The sequence below is a fragment of the Hibiscus syriacus genome, unplaced genomic scaffold, assembly GCF_006381635.1.
Source record: "Hibiscus syriacus cultivar Baekdansim isolate YM2019G1 unplaced genomic scaffold, ASM638163v2 tig00008653_pilon, whole genome shotgun sequence".
NCBI lineage: Eukaryota > Viridiplantae > Streptophyta > Magnoliopsida > Malvales > Malvaceae > Hibiscus > Hibiscus syriacus.
This window is the reverse complement of record NW_024062169.1, coordinates 39,604-60,999: the sequence shown is the minus strand read 5'-3', so window position 1 is coordinate 60,999 and position 21,396 is coordinate 39,604. Positions and strand designations below refer to the sequence as shown.

The window sequence follows — 21,396 nt, the reverse complement described above, 5'->3', positions numbered from 1 at the left end:
ATATTTTTCATAGGTTTCACATTTGAAAACGGGATCCAAGTCCAAACCACATGACAAAACTGAAACTGCTGGACCAACTTTTTCTCTTTTCCAACTTTACTGCTTGGATGCAAACTGGTTAACCAAAGATAAAGCATTGCTGGTGACCTGAGCACCATAAAATAAATTGAAAAAAAATAATTAAATTAAACGGGGCTATTCATGGAGCCTGCAGATATACCCATTAAACCCATGGATTTAACGGTATGGATTAATAATCCCACAATTTAAACGAGATTTATTTTTTGAGGCCCGAACCTATTACGGGCCACAAGTAGCCCGCGGGCCTTAACTATATTCAGCTCTAATAATGATGAGATATCCTAGGTATAGTGGAGTAGGTTGGATTATTTTAATATTATGATAGTGGGTAGTGGTAAATAATAATTAATAATAATAATATTAATAATAATATTAATAATAATAATAATAATAATAATAATAATAATAATAATTAATAATATTTTTTAAACTCGAAGGTGTCTACATCTGTATATCAAAACACCATTAGAAGGACAATTAGATGAAGGTTGAAGTTTCATCAGATGACGTTTCCAGCAAGTTATTTCCATCAACTTCAGCACCTTTTTAATAATCAGGGTTGGTTCAACGATCTCAATGTTCATAGTTTTTCATTCGATTTCGTCGAAGACGTATCGAAAAAAATACAATGATCGCTGCACTTTTTCATAATCACCTTTCCATGCTTGTTCTTTCAACCATCCTTTTGATTCTTGCACCAGCCGAGGCTCAAGGAAATGTCACCGTAGGCCGGTCTCTCTATGCCGACGATAGAAACCTCACTTGGCGATCGGGTAATCGCGAATTCGGCTTCGGGTTTCATCCGATTCCTGGTAAAAAGGACAAGTTTCTTCTTGCAATCAGGTATGCTCAGATACCAGAAAGAACTATAGTCTGGTATGCTAATCGAGATAACCCAGAAACCGATCGAGGATCAGCGGTGGAGTTCATCGAGAGCGGTTATCTTGTTCTTAGGGACCCTAAGGGCCGCGAGTTGTGGAGGTCTCGAAGCGTGACCGACGGTTCTCATGTTTCGCATGCAGCCATGCTCGACACCGGGAACTTTGTGATTGTAAGCAGGAACTCGACCAACATATGGGAAAGCTTCAAAGATCCAACTGATACCATCTTACCAAATCAAGAATTGGATGTCGGTGGCAGCCTTTCATCGATATCAGCTGAAAGAAATTACAGTAAGGGGAAATATCAACTTCGTTTCGATGGTGGATCTCTTGCGCTTAATCAAATAGATATGTTCACCGGAAAACCATATGAAGGTTACAGTAATCTTGGGACCGGTTCTCATCTCGTCTTCAACGAGTCGGGGAGTATCCATATCGGGAATTCAAACGGTAGTCTAGTCGCCCTAGCACAAATACAAAGCCCGGAGTTATACTACTACAGGGCAACGCTTGACTTTTATGGAGTTTTCACTCTCTATTCTTACCAAAAGACCCCCGGTGGTGGCGAAAGCTGGTCCGTGTTCAAGGCTTGGCCAACGGACATATGCAGTACATTTCTCGACTCGGCAAGTCAACTAGGAATCAGATTCGGAATCGGTCCTTGCGGTTATAACAGCATTTGCGAACCGAACGAATGGAGGCCTAATTGTACATGTCCCGCTGGATTTTCTTTCTTGGATGAGAAGAATCAATATGGAGGCTGCAAACAAGATTATCCAAACAATCCTGAAGATTGCAGCCCTGATGGATCCACCATCGGGGAAGATCGGTTCGAATTCAAGTCGATTTCATTCACTAATTTTCCGTTCAGTGACTACGGAATATTTGTTCCTGCAACCGAGTTGGAATGCAAGCAATCTTGCCTACGTGACTGTTCTTGTGCAGTTGCCATTTTTCCAACTTCAAAAAAAGACGGCAATGCAACTTGTTTTAAAAAGCAATTACCACTTTTTAATGGGGTGAGGAACAGAGGTACACTTGATAGTACAGTTCTAGTTAAGGTACTTAAGCCGGATGCATCGAGGAAGAAACCCGAAACACCGAATCAAAGCAACGATAATCGAGATCGACTCGTTTTAATCCTCGGGGTTCTCTTAGGCACCTCTGCAGTTTTCAACTTCTTTTCTTTAGCTGCTATTGCTCTGATCTTCTTCTGCTTGTTCCGAAAAAGACTTCAATACTTGAACGGTCTTCCTAGCAGGAGAGATTTAGAGACTAATCGGCAGTTTTTCACATACAAAGATCTCGAACACGCCACGAACTGGTTCAAAGAAGAGATCGGACGGGGTGCTTTCGGCACAGTTTATAAAGGAGAATCACCGTCGAGCTACGGAGATCTCGTTGCAGTCAAGAAACTAGACAAGTTTGCACAGGATGGCGAAAGGGAATTCAAAACCGAAGTGAAGGTCATTGGGCAAACTCACCACAAGAACTTGGTGAGACTGATCGGATATTGTGATGAAGCTGAGCATAGACTTCTGGTGTACGAATTCATGGAAAACGGTTTGTTGTCGAGCTTCCTTTTCGGATTCATAAGGCCTAGTTGGCAACAAAGGCTGCAGATTGCATCAGGGATTGCAAAAGGGCCTCACGTACTTGCATGAAGAATGCAGCAAACAGATCATCCATTGTGACATAAAGCCTAAAAACATACTACTGGATGAGTCGTTCACCGCCAAAATATCTGATTTCGGGTTGGCAAAGCTTCTGATGAACAACAAAACCCAAACACAGACTGGCATACGAGGGACAAAAGGCTATGTGGCACCTGAATGGTTCAGAAACACACCGGTTTCGGTCAAGGTCGATGTTTACAGCTTCGGGGTGATGTTGTTGGAGATCATATGCTGCAGAAGATGCGTCGAAGTCGAAATGGAGGAAGCAGCGATATTAACAGAATGGGCCTTCCAATGTTACAGCGAAGGGATGATCGGAAAACTGGTCGAAAATGATGAAGAAGCTATAAATGATGTTGGGAAAGTGGAGATGTTGTTGAAAGTGGCGATCTGGTGTGTTCAAGAGGAGCCAATGTTAAGGCCTTCCATGAGGATTGTGACCATGATGCTTGAAGGTGCTGTCCAAGTTCCTAGTCCACCATGCCCTTTCCTACTCAGTTCGATGTCGATGTTAGTGTCGACAACAATGATTTAGTCTCGATGTTGTTATGATCGGATCGAATATAGAGAATCAATTGAATCTCTGTTTCCTAGTTCAATCAAGTATTATATATAGACTTGGCATGCATTCTTATCATGTTTGTATATTTTCATGTGTAATAAAAAATAAAGAACTTTGAGATAGAGTGATTAAAGTGCATGAATTTGTTGGCTGCTGGTGTTTTCTTGAGCTTAGGAATTCTGATAGGGAAAATAAAGTGCTTGTCAGGTCCCTCTATTATAGGAACTGGATCAAATTAGTCCTATTATCGGGATTGGTTTAAGTTATTTCATTTAACAATAGGACTGTTTTGATGCAGTCCAAATAATAGAAGGACCTGCAAAAACTCTCCCCTAATATTTCATTTGACTTACTTGCAACATTTTCTCTTTCAACCAAAGAACAGTCTACAACTATAGAATTCGTTTAAAATAGATTCATTTGAAGATTTCAAAGGAAGGTCCAATTCAAAGTTGAAAATGTCAATGTTAGGTAAATTTCGAGGTGGGATCATTTTTAATTTTCAAAGTGGGTCCAAACTCACTTACCAGATCTTCAACAATTTCCTCTACTCATCACACATCTGTAAACCCAGATTTGACAATAATGCAACAATCTAGACAGTGACCGGCGTTGCCTTCTCTTAATTCTTGTGTTCCAATATTTCTTGATTTCATTGTCAGTTCTCTCCGGAAGCTGTATTTTATCATTGGAAAATATATAGATTTCATACTCACAGTCACATCAAATTATTCTTCCTACATTTGTACTAGTAATAATAAATAATTTATCTCTAAATATCAAAATAAAATCATAATTTTTAAGAAAAAAAACTCGAAATCGAACCTAAACCTAAAAAGATTTGATCCATTTAGAGAAAAAATCTAAGTTAATTACCTGAGTAGCCATCCGAGCCCACTTGTTTCCTATCTTAGGATGCAACTCAATAATCATCCTTTTTTCTTGTGGAGAAAAATGTCCTTTCTTCAAGTTAGGTCTTAAATGATTAGCCCACCTAAGCCTACAATTCTTCCCACATCGGGCCAGCCCGGTGTTCTTTTGCACCGAATTCCAGTTCCCTTCGCCGTTAGCCCTCACGTAGTCCGTCAACAACGCATCCTCCACCGTCGTCCACGAGCCCTTTTTCAACACCGTTCCATCTTCTCTCACTCCGTTGTTGCCGCCCTCGCTTTGAGCATTCATTTGGTTGCTTCCTTTCATCATCATCATCTTCTCCCTAGGTTGATGATGCTAAGGTTTAATGGATTCTGAGAACTGTAGTTGTTGCGACTGTTGCCGTTATACAATCGTAGATGTAAAGGATTCTAATTGTCGATGATTACGATGAATTTGACGGCAGAGAGAATCGAAATCGAAACAAAAAAATAAATATAAAAAATGTCTTATAACGGATATTGATTAAATTCTTTTGGTTTTATTCTCTTTTTTAGGGTAAAAATACATATAAAAATTAATATATTGAAAAATCACACTATCAAGTGACATGGATTTCTTTATGGCGAGCCCTTTGTAGACTTGATAATGTACTCTGTTTGGGTTTTCGATAAGTCCTTTGTAGACTCTTCCGAAGCCGCCTTCGCCGATTTGATTACGAGGGTCGAAGTTGTTCGTGGCGGCGCACATGTCACGGTATCTGAAAACCTTGGCACCTGCATTGTGTCTGCAATGTTTTGCAATTTCTTGGCTGGTGCATCTCTTTCTGCTGTTATCTGCCAAAGATAAAATATTCGTGTTCGATTCGAAACATATTTTGATATAATAAGAGGCCTAAACAAGGTGACCAGGGATATGGTGATGCATAGTCTCGAAACATGTGACGGCACACATAACATTCGTTACATCTGCAGTCACGACTCGATCGCAATTTCGATTTTAAAACGTCTTACCGGGGGAAAATGAAATATTGGCGAAGGAGGCCAAGACTTTCGTGTCATGATGTTCCATGATGCTCTTCTTCAATGCCCTCCTCGTTAGGGCCTCCACCGACATGCAACACGAAAACATCATCCTTGTCTTCATCTTCCTCGCGAAGGACGACATCGTGAAGTATCGAACCGAATTCTCACGGAGGCAACCGAATTCGCTTTGGTCCCTCGGGAAAGCACGAGAAACAATGGGTCATGATGTTTTGTTTCTCTTCATCTTTGTCTGAACTCCATTGAATCAGATAGCCAAAAATAACTTGAGAATCACGTTTGCTAAACATAGAAACCAAGATATTTTTTTCACATTTGTTGACTATTGGCATATGTTTAACAACTAAATTATAAATAGCATATGTTTGAAATTTATTAAAATGCCTTGTACATTTATTCTAAGATATGGTTGAAATTTAAGTTATAATAACTTAAGGGTTTGATTTTGGTACGTTTTTTGCATATCTCTATGGCCATGTTGGTGTTCGCACAAAGATACTCACGACATTTGTTTTTCTGATTGGTTTGTCGGTGGTCGCGTATTGTCAAATCCCCTCTTTAGTGAAAGGTTGTTTGCCGATATAATCATAATTATGTAGCAAAGTAGTTTGCCAAATTGTTTGGTTCGCTCACCACTCTTTTATCACTTCATAAAGAGTCTCGTTCGACAGAGAAGGAGTTTTGTGAAGGTTACTAGATTTTTTTGATGTTGGACGTCATTCTCAATGGAGGTTTCGCTTTTCTTTGTATCTTTGAGTTTAGTTTTTAGTGATTATTATCTTCAGTTTTCTCTTTGATTGTATTGTAATTTAATTCCTTCCATTGTTTTTATTAATGAAATTCAGTTACCGTTCGAAAAAAAAGTTATAATAACTTAATATCCGAAATAATCAATTTCAAAATCACTTTTATCATGCAGGGACTATTTTGTAAAACTAAAAAGTTTTGAGAGTGACATTTCTTAGAAGTTAAAGATTGACTGACCTCGTAAAGCTTGAGAGGAAGTAGGTTTGGGTTTGTTCGTTTTTCCAGTTTGGAGGACGCGAGGGAGGCTATTTTCGGCACTGATAGATCTAGAATTCAAGGTAATAAAATTCGAGTTTTCATGGCGAGATTTCTACCTCGTAAAGCTTTCTGGAGAAAGAAGTCTTCGGGTCCAAAACTGGCTGAGGCCAATTAGGCTCCCATTGTCGGTGTTGAGGACGAGGATAAGCGAGTTACTCTTAAAGATAGCTTGGCAGGTTGGTGCAAAACATTTATGAAAATGAAAGAGTTAGCTGCTGCTACGCACGAGGTAGGAATATCATGACCGAAAATTATGAGACTAAGTGGATTAGCAACTTTAATCATTTTTGACGATGAAGAGAGTAGGGATTTTACTCTTTCTAACCAAGCTAGAGCATTGCAAAAAAATTTTGACAAAGTGGAAGTGTGGTAGGAGAATTTTCAGTGTAGTAGCCGTCGAGCATGGTTATCGTGCAAGGGAATTCCTTCGTTTGTGTGGACTCATTCCACTTTCAGAAATATTGCAAAGAAATGGGGAGAACTTATCTCTATTAACGAAGGAACATTAAATCCCAGCTCGTTTGATAGGGCTCTGATTCAGGCTCGAGTGGAAGAATCTTTTGAATTGGTAGTTGGGGAAAGGATTTTTTTCAGTATTTGTTTCTGAGTTTGAACCTTGCTTTGGCCCTATTTCTATTTGGGAGGATGAGTCTGTGACGGACTTGGTTGAGGGCTCTCCGTTATTAGCTTTAGAGGAGATTGTTGATGCTTCGTCGTTAAAGTCTTCCGAGAAGGAGGTTAATGCTGGGAAGTACTCAATCTTTTTTTGATTCCTCACATATGGAGACTGGTCAGGAAGAGTTTCGAGATTGCCTAGAGGGTTCGATTGTTGGTGGTGGTTCGTGTTGTCTAGCTGCTGAGAAAGCAGGTGAAGGTTCTCTCTTAGTAGAGTTATGGGCGCATGATTTGGTTCCCAAGTCAGTCCGTTATGGGGTTAATGCCCATGCTTTTCGTTGCCAGAGAAGTGATTCCTGTAATGCTTTGGAGGCTACGAGTAAGGCGCACGTGGGCACTAAGGGGGATTTGTGTTCTACTCAAGAAGACAATGTGAATATTGTGAGTTTTGTGCCCACTAATGGGCTCTCAAAAAGGGCAGTATAGATAGTATGGGAATTTATAATTCCTAGACAAAGCATAATGGGGTTGCGGCGCACGTTTGTTGTTGCAAATGGTGTGGCTATTTTGTTGCTATGGAGACTTCTCATAGGGCGTACGTGGCTTCCAATTTTGCTTTGTGTGCGGCTTTAGATGGAAATGGTTCGGAATTGTCGACTGAGCCGTTGAATGTGTTGCCTATCGTGACCATGGGTGATGGGCGCTCAAGTTCTAATGGTGATGCAGAACTTCGGCAGGCCACGTCAACTACTAATAGTCAAAGGCCCTTGGAATGTTTGAATTCTCCTGTTTTGGGTATTTCGGGCCATTCTAGGGGAAAAAATGTTGTCCAATAGGATTAAAAGAAAGGAGAAGAAATTTGGTTCGCTTTTGGATATTCAGGACAAAGTCCTTTCGAAAGAAGAGAAAAAAAAAAGAGATCAAACGTTGAAGAGATTCAATTTGCTGAAATCTGACCTCAATTCCTCTGAACTATCTGGTAGTTCGCTATCAGATTCGGATTTGAAGAGAAGGTGGGCTGTTTTTGTCGATAAGGAGTTTCAATGCCATTGAGTTAGAGATTTGGTAGTAATTTCGTTGTTGATCCCCAGTCACTTGAATTGTTTTGAGGTTGGTACGTGATTGCCACTGTTTGAGTGAAGCATAGGGTTGTGTTTCCTGAGGTTATTCGCTGAATTTAGGATCATTGGTTCCTAAAGAAATGTTTATGTTGTATATTGCATGTTGGGTTAAAGATCGATAAAGTCATGGTGTAATGCAGTGATTAGGAGACTTAGTGTTTCTTGTTTTCGGTCAGCCCCTATGCTGTAGTGCTCGTCTGATCTTTGCTTTTGCTGTCCTTTCTATTCTCTTTTCTTTTTGCTGTATGGTTTGTTTGGAAGTTTGAGTGAGTTTTGTTATGGTTTGGGGTTTGGTTTATGTGGTGCATTGTGGTATCCTTGTACTAGTTTATTTCCACCTCTTGGTATATTCTTTTTCCTCCAGTTAGAACTATGGAGGTTTTTTAATAAGGTCCATGAGGTGGTGTAGTTTACATTTATAATACAAAGTATCCTATTTAAAAAAAAAAAGATTGACTGACCTACACCTACAATCATGGTTAGCCATCAAATCATATTTATTTCACAACGCATGCAAATTGGGAAATGATCAGGGGGCAGCCGACTAAAAAAAGTAATATCGGTTTTGTTATTATTTATTTAATAAAACCGGTAAAATATTATTGGAAACATTACTATTTTTACCGATTTTGTTATTATTGGGCGTTTTATCGGTTTTATTAACAAATCTGGTAAAGTGCTACTGGTTTTGTTATTTTTTCTACTATTTTGTTATTATTGGACACTTTACCGGAGTTGTTAAAAAATATTAATGTTTTAGGTAGAAATAATAATGTTTTAGGTAATTTTTTATCGGTTTTGTTAAAAAAATAATAACAAAACTAGTAGTATATTTCTTTAATTGTATATTAAAGGTTCTGCACTGTAGAACTTCCCATGCAAACTATACTTTTCCATTTCATTTTTATTCAAAATCAAACCATGCTGTCATGCATACTTAACTATACATATATGTAGCGGCCAACTCAGTTGGTAGAGCACAAGGCTCTTAACCTTGTGGTCGTGGGATCGAGTCTCACGGAGGGCATTTCATAATTCGAAGGTCTCCCACGGAAGCTGCTCTCAACCTGACGTTGGGGGCAGCCTACTATCCTACCTCCCCCTTACCCCAATACATATGGGAATAAGAGTCAACTAATTTTTTTAGCGGTGAATCCAGAAAAAAGGTATAATTTAGGTCAATATAAATATAATAAAAATTTTATCCAAAAAAATTATATATATGGATTAAATCTAGAAAAATATATTAATTGGACCAATATAATTTTCTTAACATAATTCATATATATATTTTTATTGAGGGTAAACTAATTATATGGTCATCCACCTATTACTTAATTTATGTTTTGTTCACTCAGTCAAAATCATAGTTAGCCTTACAATTTGATTCTATTTTGATCATCTATCACCGCTCATTTCTTAAAAATGAGAGGTCAGAACATAATCAAATTGTAACATTAAGTCTTATTTAAAATAAATAATAATTGAATGATCAAAACAGAAACTAAATAATAAATAGGTGACTTGATGAGTAATTTACCCGGCCATGGCTTAGGCAGGCCTAATATGATAATGATCTAGGATCCGACAAAATTTATATAAATATCGAATATTATATATTTTTTAATTTTTTTAATTTTTTAAAAAAATTATAAATTTTATTCTCTATCACAAAATCTCACGTTAGTTCTTATATCCACACACGCACGCATACATGACGGATGCATATGCCCCAACTATATATTATATAATACCATAGTTTATGAACCATATACTTTTTATTATTTTTAGGGTTAATTATAAAATAAGTATTCAAGTTATAACATTTTTCATGAATAAGTGCTTAAATTATTTTTTAAATGATCATGGTGTCTAACATTACAAACGTTACCACTTTAAGTATTCGGGTCGTGAACGACGTTAATTTCCTCTGTTTAGTGACACATGTTACATTGTAATAATTTTGACATTTATTTTTTAATAATTATATTGAAAATATTATTATATTCATATAAAAAAACTCTAATTTCTTTTAAATTATAAAAGAAGCCCCCAAATCCTAACCCTAACCCACTCCGTCGCCCTTTCCGGCCACGACCGTCGACGTAATCCCTTTCATCCTCCTAGTCATACATCGCTGTAGTTGTCGTCGATTGGCCGTCAGAATCGCCTGGGATAGCGATTTTCGTCGTTGGGTTTGCGGGGTATAAAATGTCGATTCATCGTTGATCGATCATGGTTTCATAAGGGTTTTGGTCGTCGGGAGGATGTGAGGTCAGTTGGAGCTTCGTCGACGATAAAGAGCGGTGGTCGGCGGTCGGCGAGGGTTTAGGAGTTGAAATGAATATCTTTAAAGTTTTTGGTTTATTTCGAAATTTCTATGTTTTTTAAAATATATAAATTTAATTTTTTTAATTTTAAATAAAATATTTAAAATTAACATATTGTAACACATATCACCTAACGATAGAAATTAACTTCGTTGATGGTTCATCTCATAATACTTATGATTTAAACCTCTCTAAAAAATATCATTCTTCAATCTCGTGATACTTTCGTCACGATTAGGGAAGGGCATTGGACTCGAACCCAAACGGTACACAAACCTAACTCGATCGGGTCGAGTTTTTTTTAATTTTGGGGCCTTGTCTGGTTTTTTAAAGGTGATGTTCGGGTCGGGTCGGGTCTGATTCGGATTTAGGGTGAAAAATATCTGACCCGACCCGAAAAAATATAATTTTACCTTATATATTTAGGAATAATTATAATAATATCCCTCTATATATTATTATTTTTTCAATTAAATCGTTGTTTTTATTGAATAAAAATAATATTTTTATTATTATTTCGGATCGGGTTGGATCAGGTTCTGATTTTATCTCAAAAAATCAGGTCTGGTTCGGGTCGGGGGTGGTATATATTTTTGGGTCGAGTCGGGTCAGGTGAATTTTGTAAAATTTTTGGGTCGAGTTAGGTTGCCGAAACCCGACCCATACCCATCCTTATCACAATCCATCTTTACAGTTTATCTCATTCATTAGGACACTCACACGAAGTTAGGAGAGTGAGCAAGTCGTTCTAATATCACTAATTATAAGTATGGTTTTCAGAACCGGTCCGGTTAGCGAACCGGTCATGCTATCGGTTTACTGGTTCAACCGGTCGAACGGTCGGAAGAACCAGACGACGTCATAATTATTTAAAAAAATTAAATAAAAATACCAAAAATATTAAATAAAAAATAATTTTTTTATATCACAAGTCATATTCAAAGCAAGTCATAACATATATAAGTTAAAAACCATAAAATCAAGTGAAAAAAATGATTCAAATTAACTACAACATAATATTTAAGGAAAAACATATTAAATAATAAATATAATTATATAAATATAATTAAAAAATAAATTTAAGACTAAAAAATCATATAAAATGATATTTGTTTAGTTTAATTTTTTTTTTAAAAACAATCCCACATGGCTAAGAAACATAGAAGAGCATCCCAAAAGTTTAAAGAGTAAAAATATGAGAACAAAACAATCCCACATGGCTAAGAAACATAGAAGCGCATCACAACTAACTTCTATAAATAATAGAGGTAATTTGACATTCAAAATCATAGAGCCTTTTGGTGAGCATTGAGTGAACTATTCTTTCACTTCAATCAAGCTCGAATTTTAGGCTTCAATCGAGCTTCTAAATTTTTTTGAGTTCAAGCCTTTTTGAGTTCAAGTTTCAATATTATATTTTGAGTTTGAGTTGAACTTTATAATTTTTAGCTCGTGATTTTGAGTCGAGTTGAGCTTACTTTTAAAGTTTTCAAGTTCTAGTCGAGCTCAGCAATACTCGAGTTCGACTTGGCTCGTTTAACAAACGACGTCGTTTGGTTTAATTTTTTTTTAAAAAAACAAAATTTCTGGTTTTTTCTGGTTTTCAACCAGTCCGGTTCGACCGGTTCACTAGTAGCGGTTCACTAGTAGCGGTTCAACCGGTATAGATTGAATTGGATTAGGCAACGGTTCCCGGTTGAACCGGTTGAATCGGCCGGTCCGGTCCGGTTTTCAAAACAATGATTATAAGATCATTATTCTCTTCCTAAAAGATATGTGTAATAGACATGTAAAAACATGAGCCGGCTCAATATTTCTGTTCTTCTGAATTATTAGCCGAATAAATTTCTTCTGAACTGTTCATCGAACACTCTGCTGTTTATTTTCTTCTTCTGATTAAATCTTACTGCAACAATTCAAAGTTGAAAATGTCAATGTCAGGTTATCTGCTCCTCCGAAATTCCAAACCATTGGCTGTAGTTATCTTTTTTGTTTGTACAACCATTGGCTGTAATTATCAAAACACCATTAGAAGGACAATTAGATGAACGTTGAAGTTTCATCGGGTGACTTTTCCAGCAAGTTACTTCCAACAACTTCAGCACCTTTTTAATAATCAGGGTTGGTTCAATGATCTCAATGTTCATAGTTTTTTATTCGATTTCGTCGAAGACGTATCGGAAAAAATACAATGATCGCTGCACTTTTTCATAATCACCTTTCCAAGCTTGTTCTTTCAACCATCCTTTTGATTCTTGCACCAGCCGAGGCTCAAGGAAATGTCACCGTAGGCCGGTCTCTCTATGCCGACGATAGAAACCTCACTTGGCGATCGCGTAATCACGAATTCGGCTTCGGGTTTCATCCGATTCCTGGTAAAAAGGACAAGTTTCTTCTTGCAATCGGGTATGCTCAGATACCAGAAAGAACTATAGTCTGGTATGCTAATCGAGATAACCCAGAAACCGATCGAGGATCAACGGTGGAGTTCATCGAGAGCGGTTATCTTGTTCTTAGGGACCCTAAGGGCCGCGAGTTGTGGAGGTCTCGAAGCGTGACCGATGGTTCTAATGTGTCGCATGCAGCCATGCTCGACACCGGGAACTTTGTGATTGTAAGCAGGAACTCGACCAACATATGGGAAAGCTTCAAAGATCCAACTGATACCATCTTACCGAATCAAGAATTGGATGTCGGTGGCAGCCTTTCATCGTTATCAGCTGAAACAAATTACAGTAAGGGGAAATATCAACTTCGTTTCGATGGTGGATCTCTTGTGCTTAATCAAATAGATATGTTCACCGGAAAACCATACGAAGGTTACAGTAATCTTGGGACCGGTTCTCATCTCGTCTTCAACGAGTCGGGGAGTATCCATATCGGGAATTCAAACGGTAGTCTAGTCGCCCTTGCACAAACACAAAGGCCGGAGTTAAACTACTACAGGGCAACACTTGACTTTTATGGAGTTTTCACTCTCTATTCTTATCCGAAGACCCCAGGTGGTGGCGAAAGCTGGTCCGTGTTCAAGGCTTGGCCAACGGACTTATGCAGTACATTTCTCGACTTGGCAAATCAACGAGGAAACAGATTCGGAATCGGTCCTTGCGGTTATAACAGCATTTGCGAACCGAACGAATGGAGGCCTAATTGTACATGTCCCGCTGGATTTTCTTTCTTGGATGAGAAGAATAAATATGGAGGCTGCAAACAAGATTATCCAAACAATCCTGAAGATTGCAGCCCTGATGGATCCACCATCGGGGAAGATCGGTTCGAATTCAAGTCGATTTCATTCACTAATTTTCCGTTCAGTGACTACGGAATATTTGTTCCTGCAACCGAGTTGGAATGCAAGCAATCTTGCCTACGTGACTGTTCTTGTGCAGTTGCCATTTTTCCAACTTCAAGAAAAGATGGCAATGCAACTTGTTTTAAAAAGCAATTACCACTTTTTAATGGGGTGAGGAACAGAGGTACAGTTGATAGTACAGTTCTAGTTAAGGTACTTAAGCCGGATGCTTCGAGGAAGAAACCCGAAACACCGAATCAAAGCAACGATAATCGAGATCGACTCGTTTTGATCCTCGGGGTTCTCTTAGGCACCTCTGCAGTTTTCAACTTCTTTTCTTTAGCTGCTATTGCTCTGATCTTCTTCTGTTTGTTCCGAAAAAGACTTCAAGACTTGCACGGTCTTCCTAGCAGGAGAGATTTAGAGACTAATCTGCAGTTTTTCACATACAAAGATCTCGAACACGCTACGAACGGGTTCAACGAAGAGATAGGACGGGGTGCTTTCGGCACGGTTTATAAAGGAGAATCACCATCGAGCTACGGAGATCTCGTTGCAGTCAAGAAACTAGACAAGTTTGCACAGGATGGCGAAAGGGAATTCAAAACCGAAGTGAAGGTCATTGGCCAAACTCACCACAAGAACTTGGTGAGACTGATCGGATATTGTGATGAAGCAGAGCATAGACTTCTGGTGTACGAATTCATGGAAAACGGTTCGTTGTCGAGCTTCCTTTTCGGAGTCCTAAGGCCTAGTTGGCAACAAAGGCTGCAGATTGCATCAGGGATTGCAAAGGGCCTCACATACTTGCATGAAGAATGCAGCAAACAGATCATCCATTGTGACATAAAGCCTCAAAACATACTACTGGATGAGTCGTTCACCGCCAAAATATCTGATTTCGGGTTGGCAAAGCTTCTGATGAACAACAAAACCCAAACACAGACTGGCATACGAGGGACAAAAGGCTATGTAGCACCTGAATGGTTCAGAAACACACCGGTTTCGGTCAAGGTCGATGTTTACAGCTTCGGGGTGATGTTGTTGGAGATCATATGCTGCAGAAGATGCGTCGAAGTCGAAATGGAGGAAGCAGCGATATTAACAGAATGGGCCTTCCAATGTTACAGCGAAGGGATGATCAGAAAACTGGTCGAAAATGATGAAGAAGCTATAAATGATGTCGGGAAAGTGGAGATGTTGTTGAAAGTGGCGATCTGGTGTGTTCAAGAGGAGCCAATGTTAAGGCCTTCCATGAGGATTGTGACCATGATGCTTGAAGGTGCTGTCCAAGTTCCTAGTCCACCATGCCCTTTCCTACTCAGTTCGATGTCGATGTTAGTGTCGAAAACGATGATTTAGTCTCGATGTTGTTATGATCGGATCGAATATAGAACCGATTGAATCTCTGTTTCCTAGTTCAATCAAGTATTTTACATAGACTTGGCATGCATTCTGATCATGTTTGTATATTTTCATGTGTAATGAAAAATAAAGAACTTTGAGATAGAGAGTGATTAAAGTGCATGAATTTGTTGGCTGCTGGTGTTTTGTTGAGCTTAGGAATTCTGATATGGAAAATAAAGTGCTTGTCAGGTCCCTCTATTATAGGAACGGGATCAAATTAGTCCTATTATCGGGATTGGTTTATGTTAATTCATTTAACAATAGGACTGTTTTGATGCAGTCCAAATAATAGAAGGACCTGACAAATATTTTCTCCCTTAACATTTCATTTCACTTATTTGCAACATTTTCTCTTTCAACCAAAGAACAGTCTGCAACTACAGAATTCGTTTAAAATAGACTCATTTGAAGATTTCAAAGGATTGTCCAATTCAAAGTTGAAAATGTCAATGTCAGGTAAATTTCGAGGTGGGATCATTTTTAATTTTCAAAGTGGGTCCAAACTCACTGACCAGATCTTCAACAATTTCCTCTACTCATCAAACACTCATTTTCGTCCGGGACATTAAGAGTTTTTATTACAGTATTTATATTATTATATAATATATATAAAATAATTTTAAAATTGTATATAATATATGGTTTTTGAAAATATATAATTTTTGAAAATATATTTTATAGTTTTAAAAACATATAATATATATGAATTTTGAAAATAGTTTTTAAAAAACATATATAGTATATATAATTTTTGAAAATATAATATATGTTATATAGTTTTTAAAATAAATATATTATACGTATTATTATTATTATTATTATTATCCTTCTTTTTATTTACTCTTTATTTTTTATTATATTTAGATTCAGTCCCAATCCAAAAGCAAGGGTCACGGTCCAATAAAGTGAAGCCCAACCGAAAAGCAATCATGACCCAGCAAGCTCGGTGGAAGCCCAGTAGGACCCAAGCCCGTCTGCATGACCGAGCAGGGGCTAGGGTTACACACTTTAGTAAAGGCGCAGCAAGCCTGGCGGCTGGCCAACGCATAACGGTAGGCGAAGCAAATCACAGCAAATATGTCCCGTGATTTTCGGCTAACAATGAGAAGTAAAAAACCGAAGCGAAATCGGAGTGGAATCAAAACAACAACCTCCTCAAGCCCAAATAAATCAGAAAACGGGGGAAAATGACCCCCGAGATTATCAGAAACAGCCAAGAAGACTATATAAATACCATGGCGAGAAGCCAACAGAACACACAGAAAAACCCAAGCAGTATACCAAGAAAATCAACAGAGAAACCAAGCAAGACAATGAGAAACACTACACAGTAAAGCAAAAAAATCCAGCAAAAAAACATTTGAAAATAGCAACGAAAATCACGAAAAAATATCAAAGCTAGCATCGGATTTTTTGCTCGAATGAAAGTCATCGTCGGAACTCGAAGCGTTATCGTTAGAAAAAGTAAAGGCCTAAACTTTTAGCGTAAATCTACGCCAATCGGGGAGTTTTTCGGGATATTTTGAGGTTTGATTTGGTTTCGGGGAGTTGAGAGGAAGATTCGGTGGGTAGTTTTGAGTTTTCTGGCCACCAATGATTGGGGAGGCGGTCGGTGAGGATTGAATGGTCGGGGATAGGCTCAGTTTGGGAGAGAGTTGAGAGAAAATGAGAGGGCTTAGTTTTGGGAGCTTGTCACAAATGAAGGAAATATGACAACTTTGGGGTATTTATAGGGGGACTGCTTTGCAATTAGAAGAAAGTTAAATTCATTCTGCAGTCCCCCATATTTTGATGCGTAATTTGTTTTAGTCACCTTTTGTAATTTGCCCCTTTAATTTTGATTTTAATTCAACTTGATGCTCATTTTTTTACTTTATTTGTTTATATTTAATTGACATATTAACATTTTTTTTATTTTGCAGTATTTGATTACTTTTTTATTTATTATTCTTGTACTAACTTTTTTATTTTTAAGGAATTTCTTAAAGTCTTAAAATTCATCAAAGGTAAATAATTTGATTCTAACTTTTAAATTTTAATTTAACTTTTAATTTTTATAATTAAGACAATCGGGAAATCAAATTGGTACCAAAAGGGTAGTGCAGACTGTAATTGACACCCGAATCCGACAAATTTCTGGTAAGTTGTAGATCAGACAACGATAAGTTATGGTATCCGATCAACCAAATTAAAATGATCGGTGGCGACTCCATCACACACCAAATTAAGTCGGAACCCGATTCTAGGACCATTCGAAGGACGGTTATGACACCCAGATTTGACAATAATGCAACAATCTAGACATTGTGCCGTATCAAAATTCTCAGCATTATAAAGCAGCAACAGCTAACAAATTCATCTTCAGTCCATTTTAATCACTCTCTAATCTCAAACTTCATTGTTTTTCTTCATTTTGTTGAACAGATTCAATGATCGATCTCAGCACATTTTCGTACTCAAATTGTTCTTATTACCAGCTTCCTTTGGATTCTCGCAACTGTTGGGGCTCAAAAAAATGTAAGTGTAGGCGATTCTCTATCTGCAAATGACAAATCCATGGCTTGGCAATCACCATCTGGTGATTTTACCTTTGGATTTCTTCTCATTCCTGGTGAAAAAGAAAAGTTTTTGCTTGAAATATGGTATGCTAAGATCCCACTGAGAACTATAGTTTGGTTTGCTAATCGAGATAGCCCCGACACCGATCGAGAATCGAAGGTCGAGCTCGTTGCGAGATGTCATCTTGTACGGACCCAGCAGGTAAAGAGTTGTGGTGGTCTCGAAGCGGTACCAGTGACCTCGAGTGTCGTATGCAGCCCTGCTCGACACAGGGAACTTTGTGATCGTAAACGGGAACTCAAACAACATATGGGAGAGCTTTGAATATCCGACTGGTACCATGTTACCGGGACAAGAACTTGGTGTCGATGGCTATCTTTTATCGACTTCGGATGAAACGAGTTACTGTTAAACTTGTAATATGAGTGAAATGAAAAATTATTTTTATTTTCATACGTATAAGTTTACAACCCGTACATATATATACACAACTATTCAATCTAACCACCTAACTAACTCATAACCGTTTCTAACTAATTAATAACTGAACAAAACTAATTACAAACTCAACACTCCCCCTCAAGTTGGATGTTGAAAAACATTTTCAACTCCTAACTTGGATAGCAAATAACTATGTTGTTGATTTCCCAAAGCCTTTGTCATGATGTCTGCAAGCTGTTCATGCGTGGAAACATGTTCTGTCTGAATTAAACCTTCTTGTATTTTTTTCTTTCACGAAATGACAGTCGATTTCAATACAATTTGTCCTTTCATGAAACACAGGGTTAGCAGCTATCTGAATTGCAGCTTTGTTATCACAGTAAAGTTTCACAGGTTTCAGGCCTTTTATACTAAACTCTACAAGTAAACCTTGCAGCCATACTAACTCAGAAGTAACCACTGCCATAGCTCTATATTCTGCTTCTGCTGAAGATCTTGCCACAACATTTTGCTTCTTTGATTTCCATGAAACCAGTGAGTCACCAATCTTGATACAGAAACCTGTCACAGACTTCCTTGAAATTGGGCATGATCCCCAATCTGAATCACAGTAGGCTGAAATTTGATGACCTAAAGAAGATTTTAACAAAACTCCATGTCCTGGTTTTTCCTTAACATACCTTACTACTCTTAACGATGCCTCCATGTGTGATCTCTTAGGTTGCTGCATAAATTGACTAAGAATGTTTACTGCATATGTAATGTCATGTCTAGTATATGTCAAGTAAATCAGCTTTCCAATAAGTCTTTGGTAAACTGATTTTTCAACCTGATTATGTTCATCTTCATTATTTTGCTGCACAACTCTATCATAATCCATAGTAGTCAACTTCAGATTCTACTCTAGAGGAGTAGCAGCAGACTTTGCTTTCTCCAAACCAGTATCCTTGATTAATTGGAGTGCATACTTCCTTTGATTCAAAAGTATACCTTCCTTTGACCTCAATACCTCTGTTAAACTATGTTTCGATATAACAATTTAAGGCAAAATGGTTTTTGGACTTGAATTGAATTTACAAAATGTTTTTGGACGTAATTGAATTTATTCAAAGTTTTTAAAAGGTTTCAAAAATAATTCAAAATCAATTAAAATTCGGATTTGAGCAAAAAATATTTTAAGGGGTTTCAAGATTGCCCAGGGGGTATAGATTCACCCCCAGGGGGTACAGATACCCTGGGTACAGATACCCCCCCCAGGGGGTACAGATACCCCCTGCAGGTTTTTGCCTCCGAGAAAAACAGAATGTCCAGGGGGTACCGATTCCCCCCCAGGGGGTACCGATTCCCCCCCTGTTCAACAGCCCAACGGTCATAATATTTGAATATTATGAAGGGGTATCGATTCCCTATGAAGGGGTACCGATTCCCTCTATTCTGGGCAACCTTTTTTGAGTATAAAAATCATCCCCAACGGCTATATACGACTTTAAACTCATTCCAAGCTATAAATACAAGCTGAGGACACTTGAAGAATTAAGAGAACAATTATCCAAGCAATCAAACACAAGAGAAGAGTTTTTCAATCTTATTTCATCTTTCTCTTGTAAATATTTTGTTCTTGAGAGCTCAATCTTGTAAACACCTACCTTAGAGAGGTTTTCTTGTTTACATTTCTTATCCTTTTGTAAAGGGGAAATGTTCTAGCTTAGCCCGTGTAAAAGCTAGGGAAATGTTCTAGTTTAGCCCAGAAAAACTAGGGAGTTGTAAGGTTATCTCTTTGTCCTCAAAAGAAAGAACAAATTAGTGAATTTGTTGGAAAATCCTTGGTGAGGAGCTAAGGTAGTGGATGTAGACTTTGGTTGATAAAGTCGAACCACTCTAAATCGCTGTGTAATTTTCTATCTTTCAATCTCCTTACTCCCTAAACACAAAACCATTCCGACCCCTCTTTGCAAACCGTTTCGGTTGTCGATTCGAGCTTCTGAAAATCCTAACAATTGGTATCAGAGCCTAACTCGTTAAGAAGGTTTAACCACCTTGAGACGATCCTAGAAGAAGCTCTACCAATTCCCGACACAACCGAGAAGATGGCCTCCACCTCCGGCTCGTTCCACATGGAAGACTCCCTACCAACGGACAAGCCTCCATACTTCAATGGAGACAACTATCATCATTGGAAGAAATTAATGAAGGTATTCATCCAATCCAATAATCTTGATGTATGGGAGATAATCGAGAATGGCTACTCTTCTCCAAAGAAGAAGGAGAAGAAGCGGAGTGACAAAGAATGGAAGAAAGCTCAACTTAATGCCAAGGCCATTCACATGTTGTTTTGTGCATTTGGTCCTGAAATCTATAAAGGAGTTTCTTCATGTTCAAGTGCCAAGGAGCTTTGGAATAAGCTCGAGGAAACCTATGGAAACAAGAAAGAAGAACCAACAAAGGTGGTGTCTCTAATGGCTTATGAAGAGCCCGAGGTATCTTCTAACTCAAATGAATTTAATTCATATATGTTTGATGAGTTACAAGATGCTTTTAATAGATTATATTCGGAGTTTGAGACCATGAACTCCAAATATAAGAAAATGATTTCAAAATTTAAAATTGAAAACGATTTTCTTTTGAAAACAAAAATAGATTTTGAAAGCCAAAATGAAATTTTGAAAAAGGATTTAAAGCTTTCAAAAATAAAAATTGATAGTTTTGAAAAACAAAATTTTGATTTAAAAGTTAAGCTTGAATGCTTAACAAAAGAAAAAGAAATCATTTTAAATAATTCATTTAGTTCAATAATGACAATATGCTCACATTGTCATTATCATGGTCATAAGGAACATACTTGTCCTTTAAAGAAAGGAAAACATTTTAAAATTAGACAAGTATGGGTTCCAAAAGGAACAAGGGGCATTGAAACTAATGTTCAAGGATCCAAAGCAATTTGGATACCAAAATCTACTTAAATGTCTCTTGTAGGTGTGTGGAAGCAATTGTGATGAAAATGATGATATTCAAGATGCTCTAGCCACACATGAAAAAGGAATGGGTAACCTCTAAGCTTAATGCTTTTAATTTTGGTTATTTGGTTGCTAATTTAATTTTAAGCATGCATGAGTTTTGATTTTAAGTAATTATGTATTATTTTTAATCTCATGTATGTTAAAAAGAAATTATGATGAACATTTTAATGTCTTAATAATTTTTCAAAATTTTTAGTTCATCATAATAAAATTTTGGTCAAAATTGGTTGTAATGCAATTGATATCTCTCTAACAATTGATATCAATTTTTCAAATACTTTGATTTTACAAATTTTAAAAATTTTTGACCTAAATTTGAATGTTTATGCATGTGGTTTAAATGAAAATGATATCTCTCTAACAATTGATATCAAAATTTTCAAATGCATAACATTTTTGGAAAACTTTATGCATATGCACTTAATTTTAACAA

The 21,396-nt window shown here is 37.5% G+C and overlaps 2 protein-coding genes and 1 pseudogene across 2 annotated transcripts; 2 read left to right on the top strand and 1 right to left on the bottom strand.

Moving 5' to 3' along the window:
* Positions 1-580: 580 nt before the first annotated feature.
* Positions 581-3,249, top strand: LOC120202339 (annotated as a pseudogene).
* A 485-nt stretch (positions 3,250-3,734) lies between these two features.
* Positions 3,735-4,409, bottom strand: LOC120202332 (transcription factor MYB101-like). The gene is made up of 2 exons (XM_039202769.1): positions 4,077-4,409; positions 3,735-3,875 (listed from the first exon to the last, which is right to left on the bottom strand). Exons 1-2 carry the CDS (start codon positions 4,407-4,409, stop codon positions 3,735-3,737), a joined length of 474 nt encoding a protein of 157 aa, XP_039058700.1.
* Positions 4,410-12,340: 7,931 nt separating this feature from the next.
* On the top strand, positions 12,341-14,966 carry LOC120202338 (G-type lectin S-receptor-like serine/threonine-protein kinase LECRK2). Its single transcript, XM_039202777.1, has one exon. It carries the CDS (start codon positions 12,439-12,441, stop codon positions 14,899-14,901), a length of 2,463 nt encoding a protein of 820 aa, XP_039058708.1. The 5' UTR covers positions 12,341-12,438; the 3' UTR covers positions 14,902-14,966.
* The last annotated feature ends 6,430 nt before the right edge of the window (positions 14,967-21,396 follow it).

What these genes read in the sequence shown, in the direction of transcription:
- LOC120202332 (XM_039202769.1), bottom strand. Translation starts at nt 4,409, where the DNA reads ATGATGATGATGAAAGGAAGCAACCAAATGAATGCTCAAAGCGAGGGC. An exon ending in GGGCTCGGATGGCTACTCAG is followed by an intron (nt 3,876 to 4,076) that starts GTAATTAACTTA and finishes GATAAAATACAG; the next exon opens with CTTCCGGAGAGAACTGACAA.
- LOC120202338 (XM_039202777.1), top strand. Translation starts at nt 12,439, where the DNA reads ATGATCGCTGCACTTTTTCATAATCACCTTTCCAAGCTTGTTCTTTCA.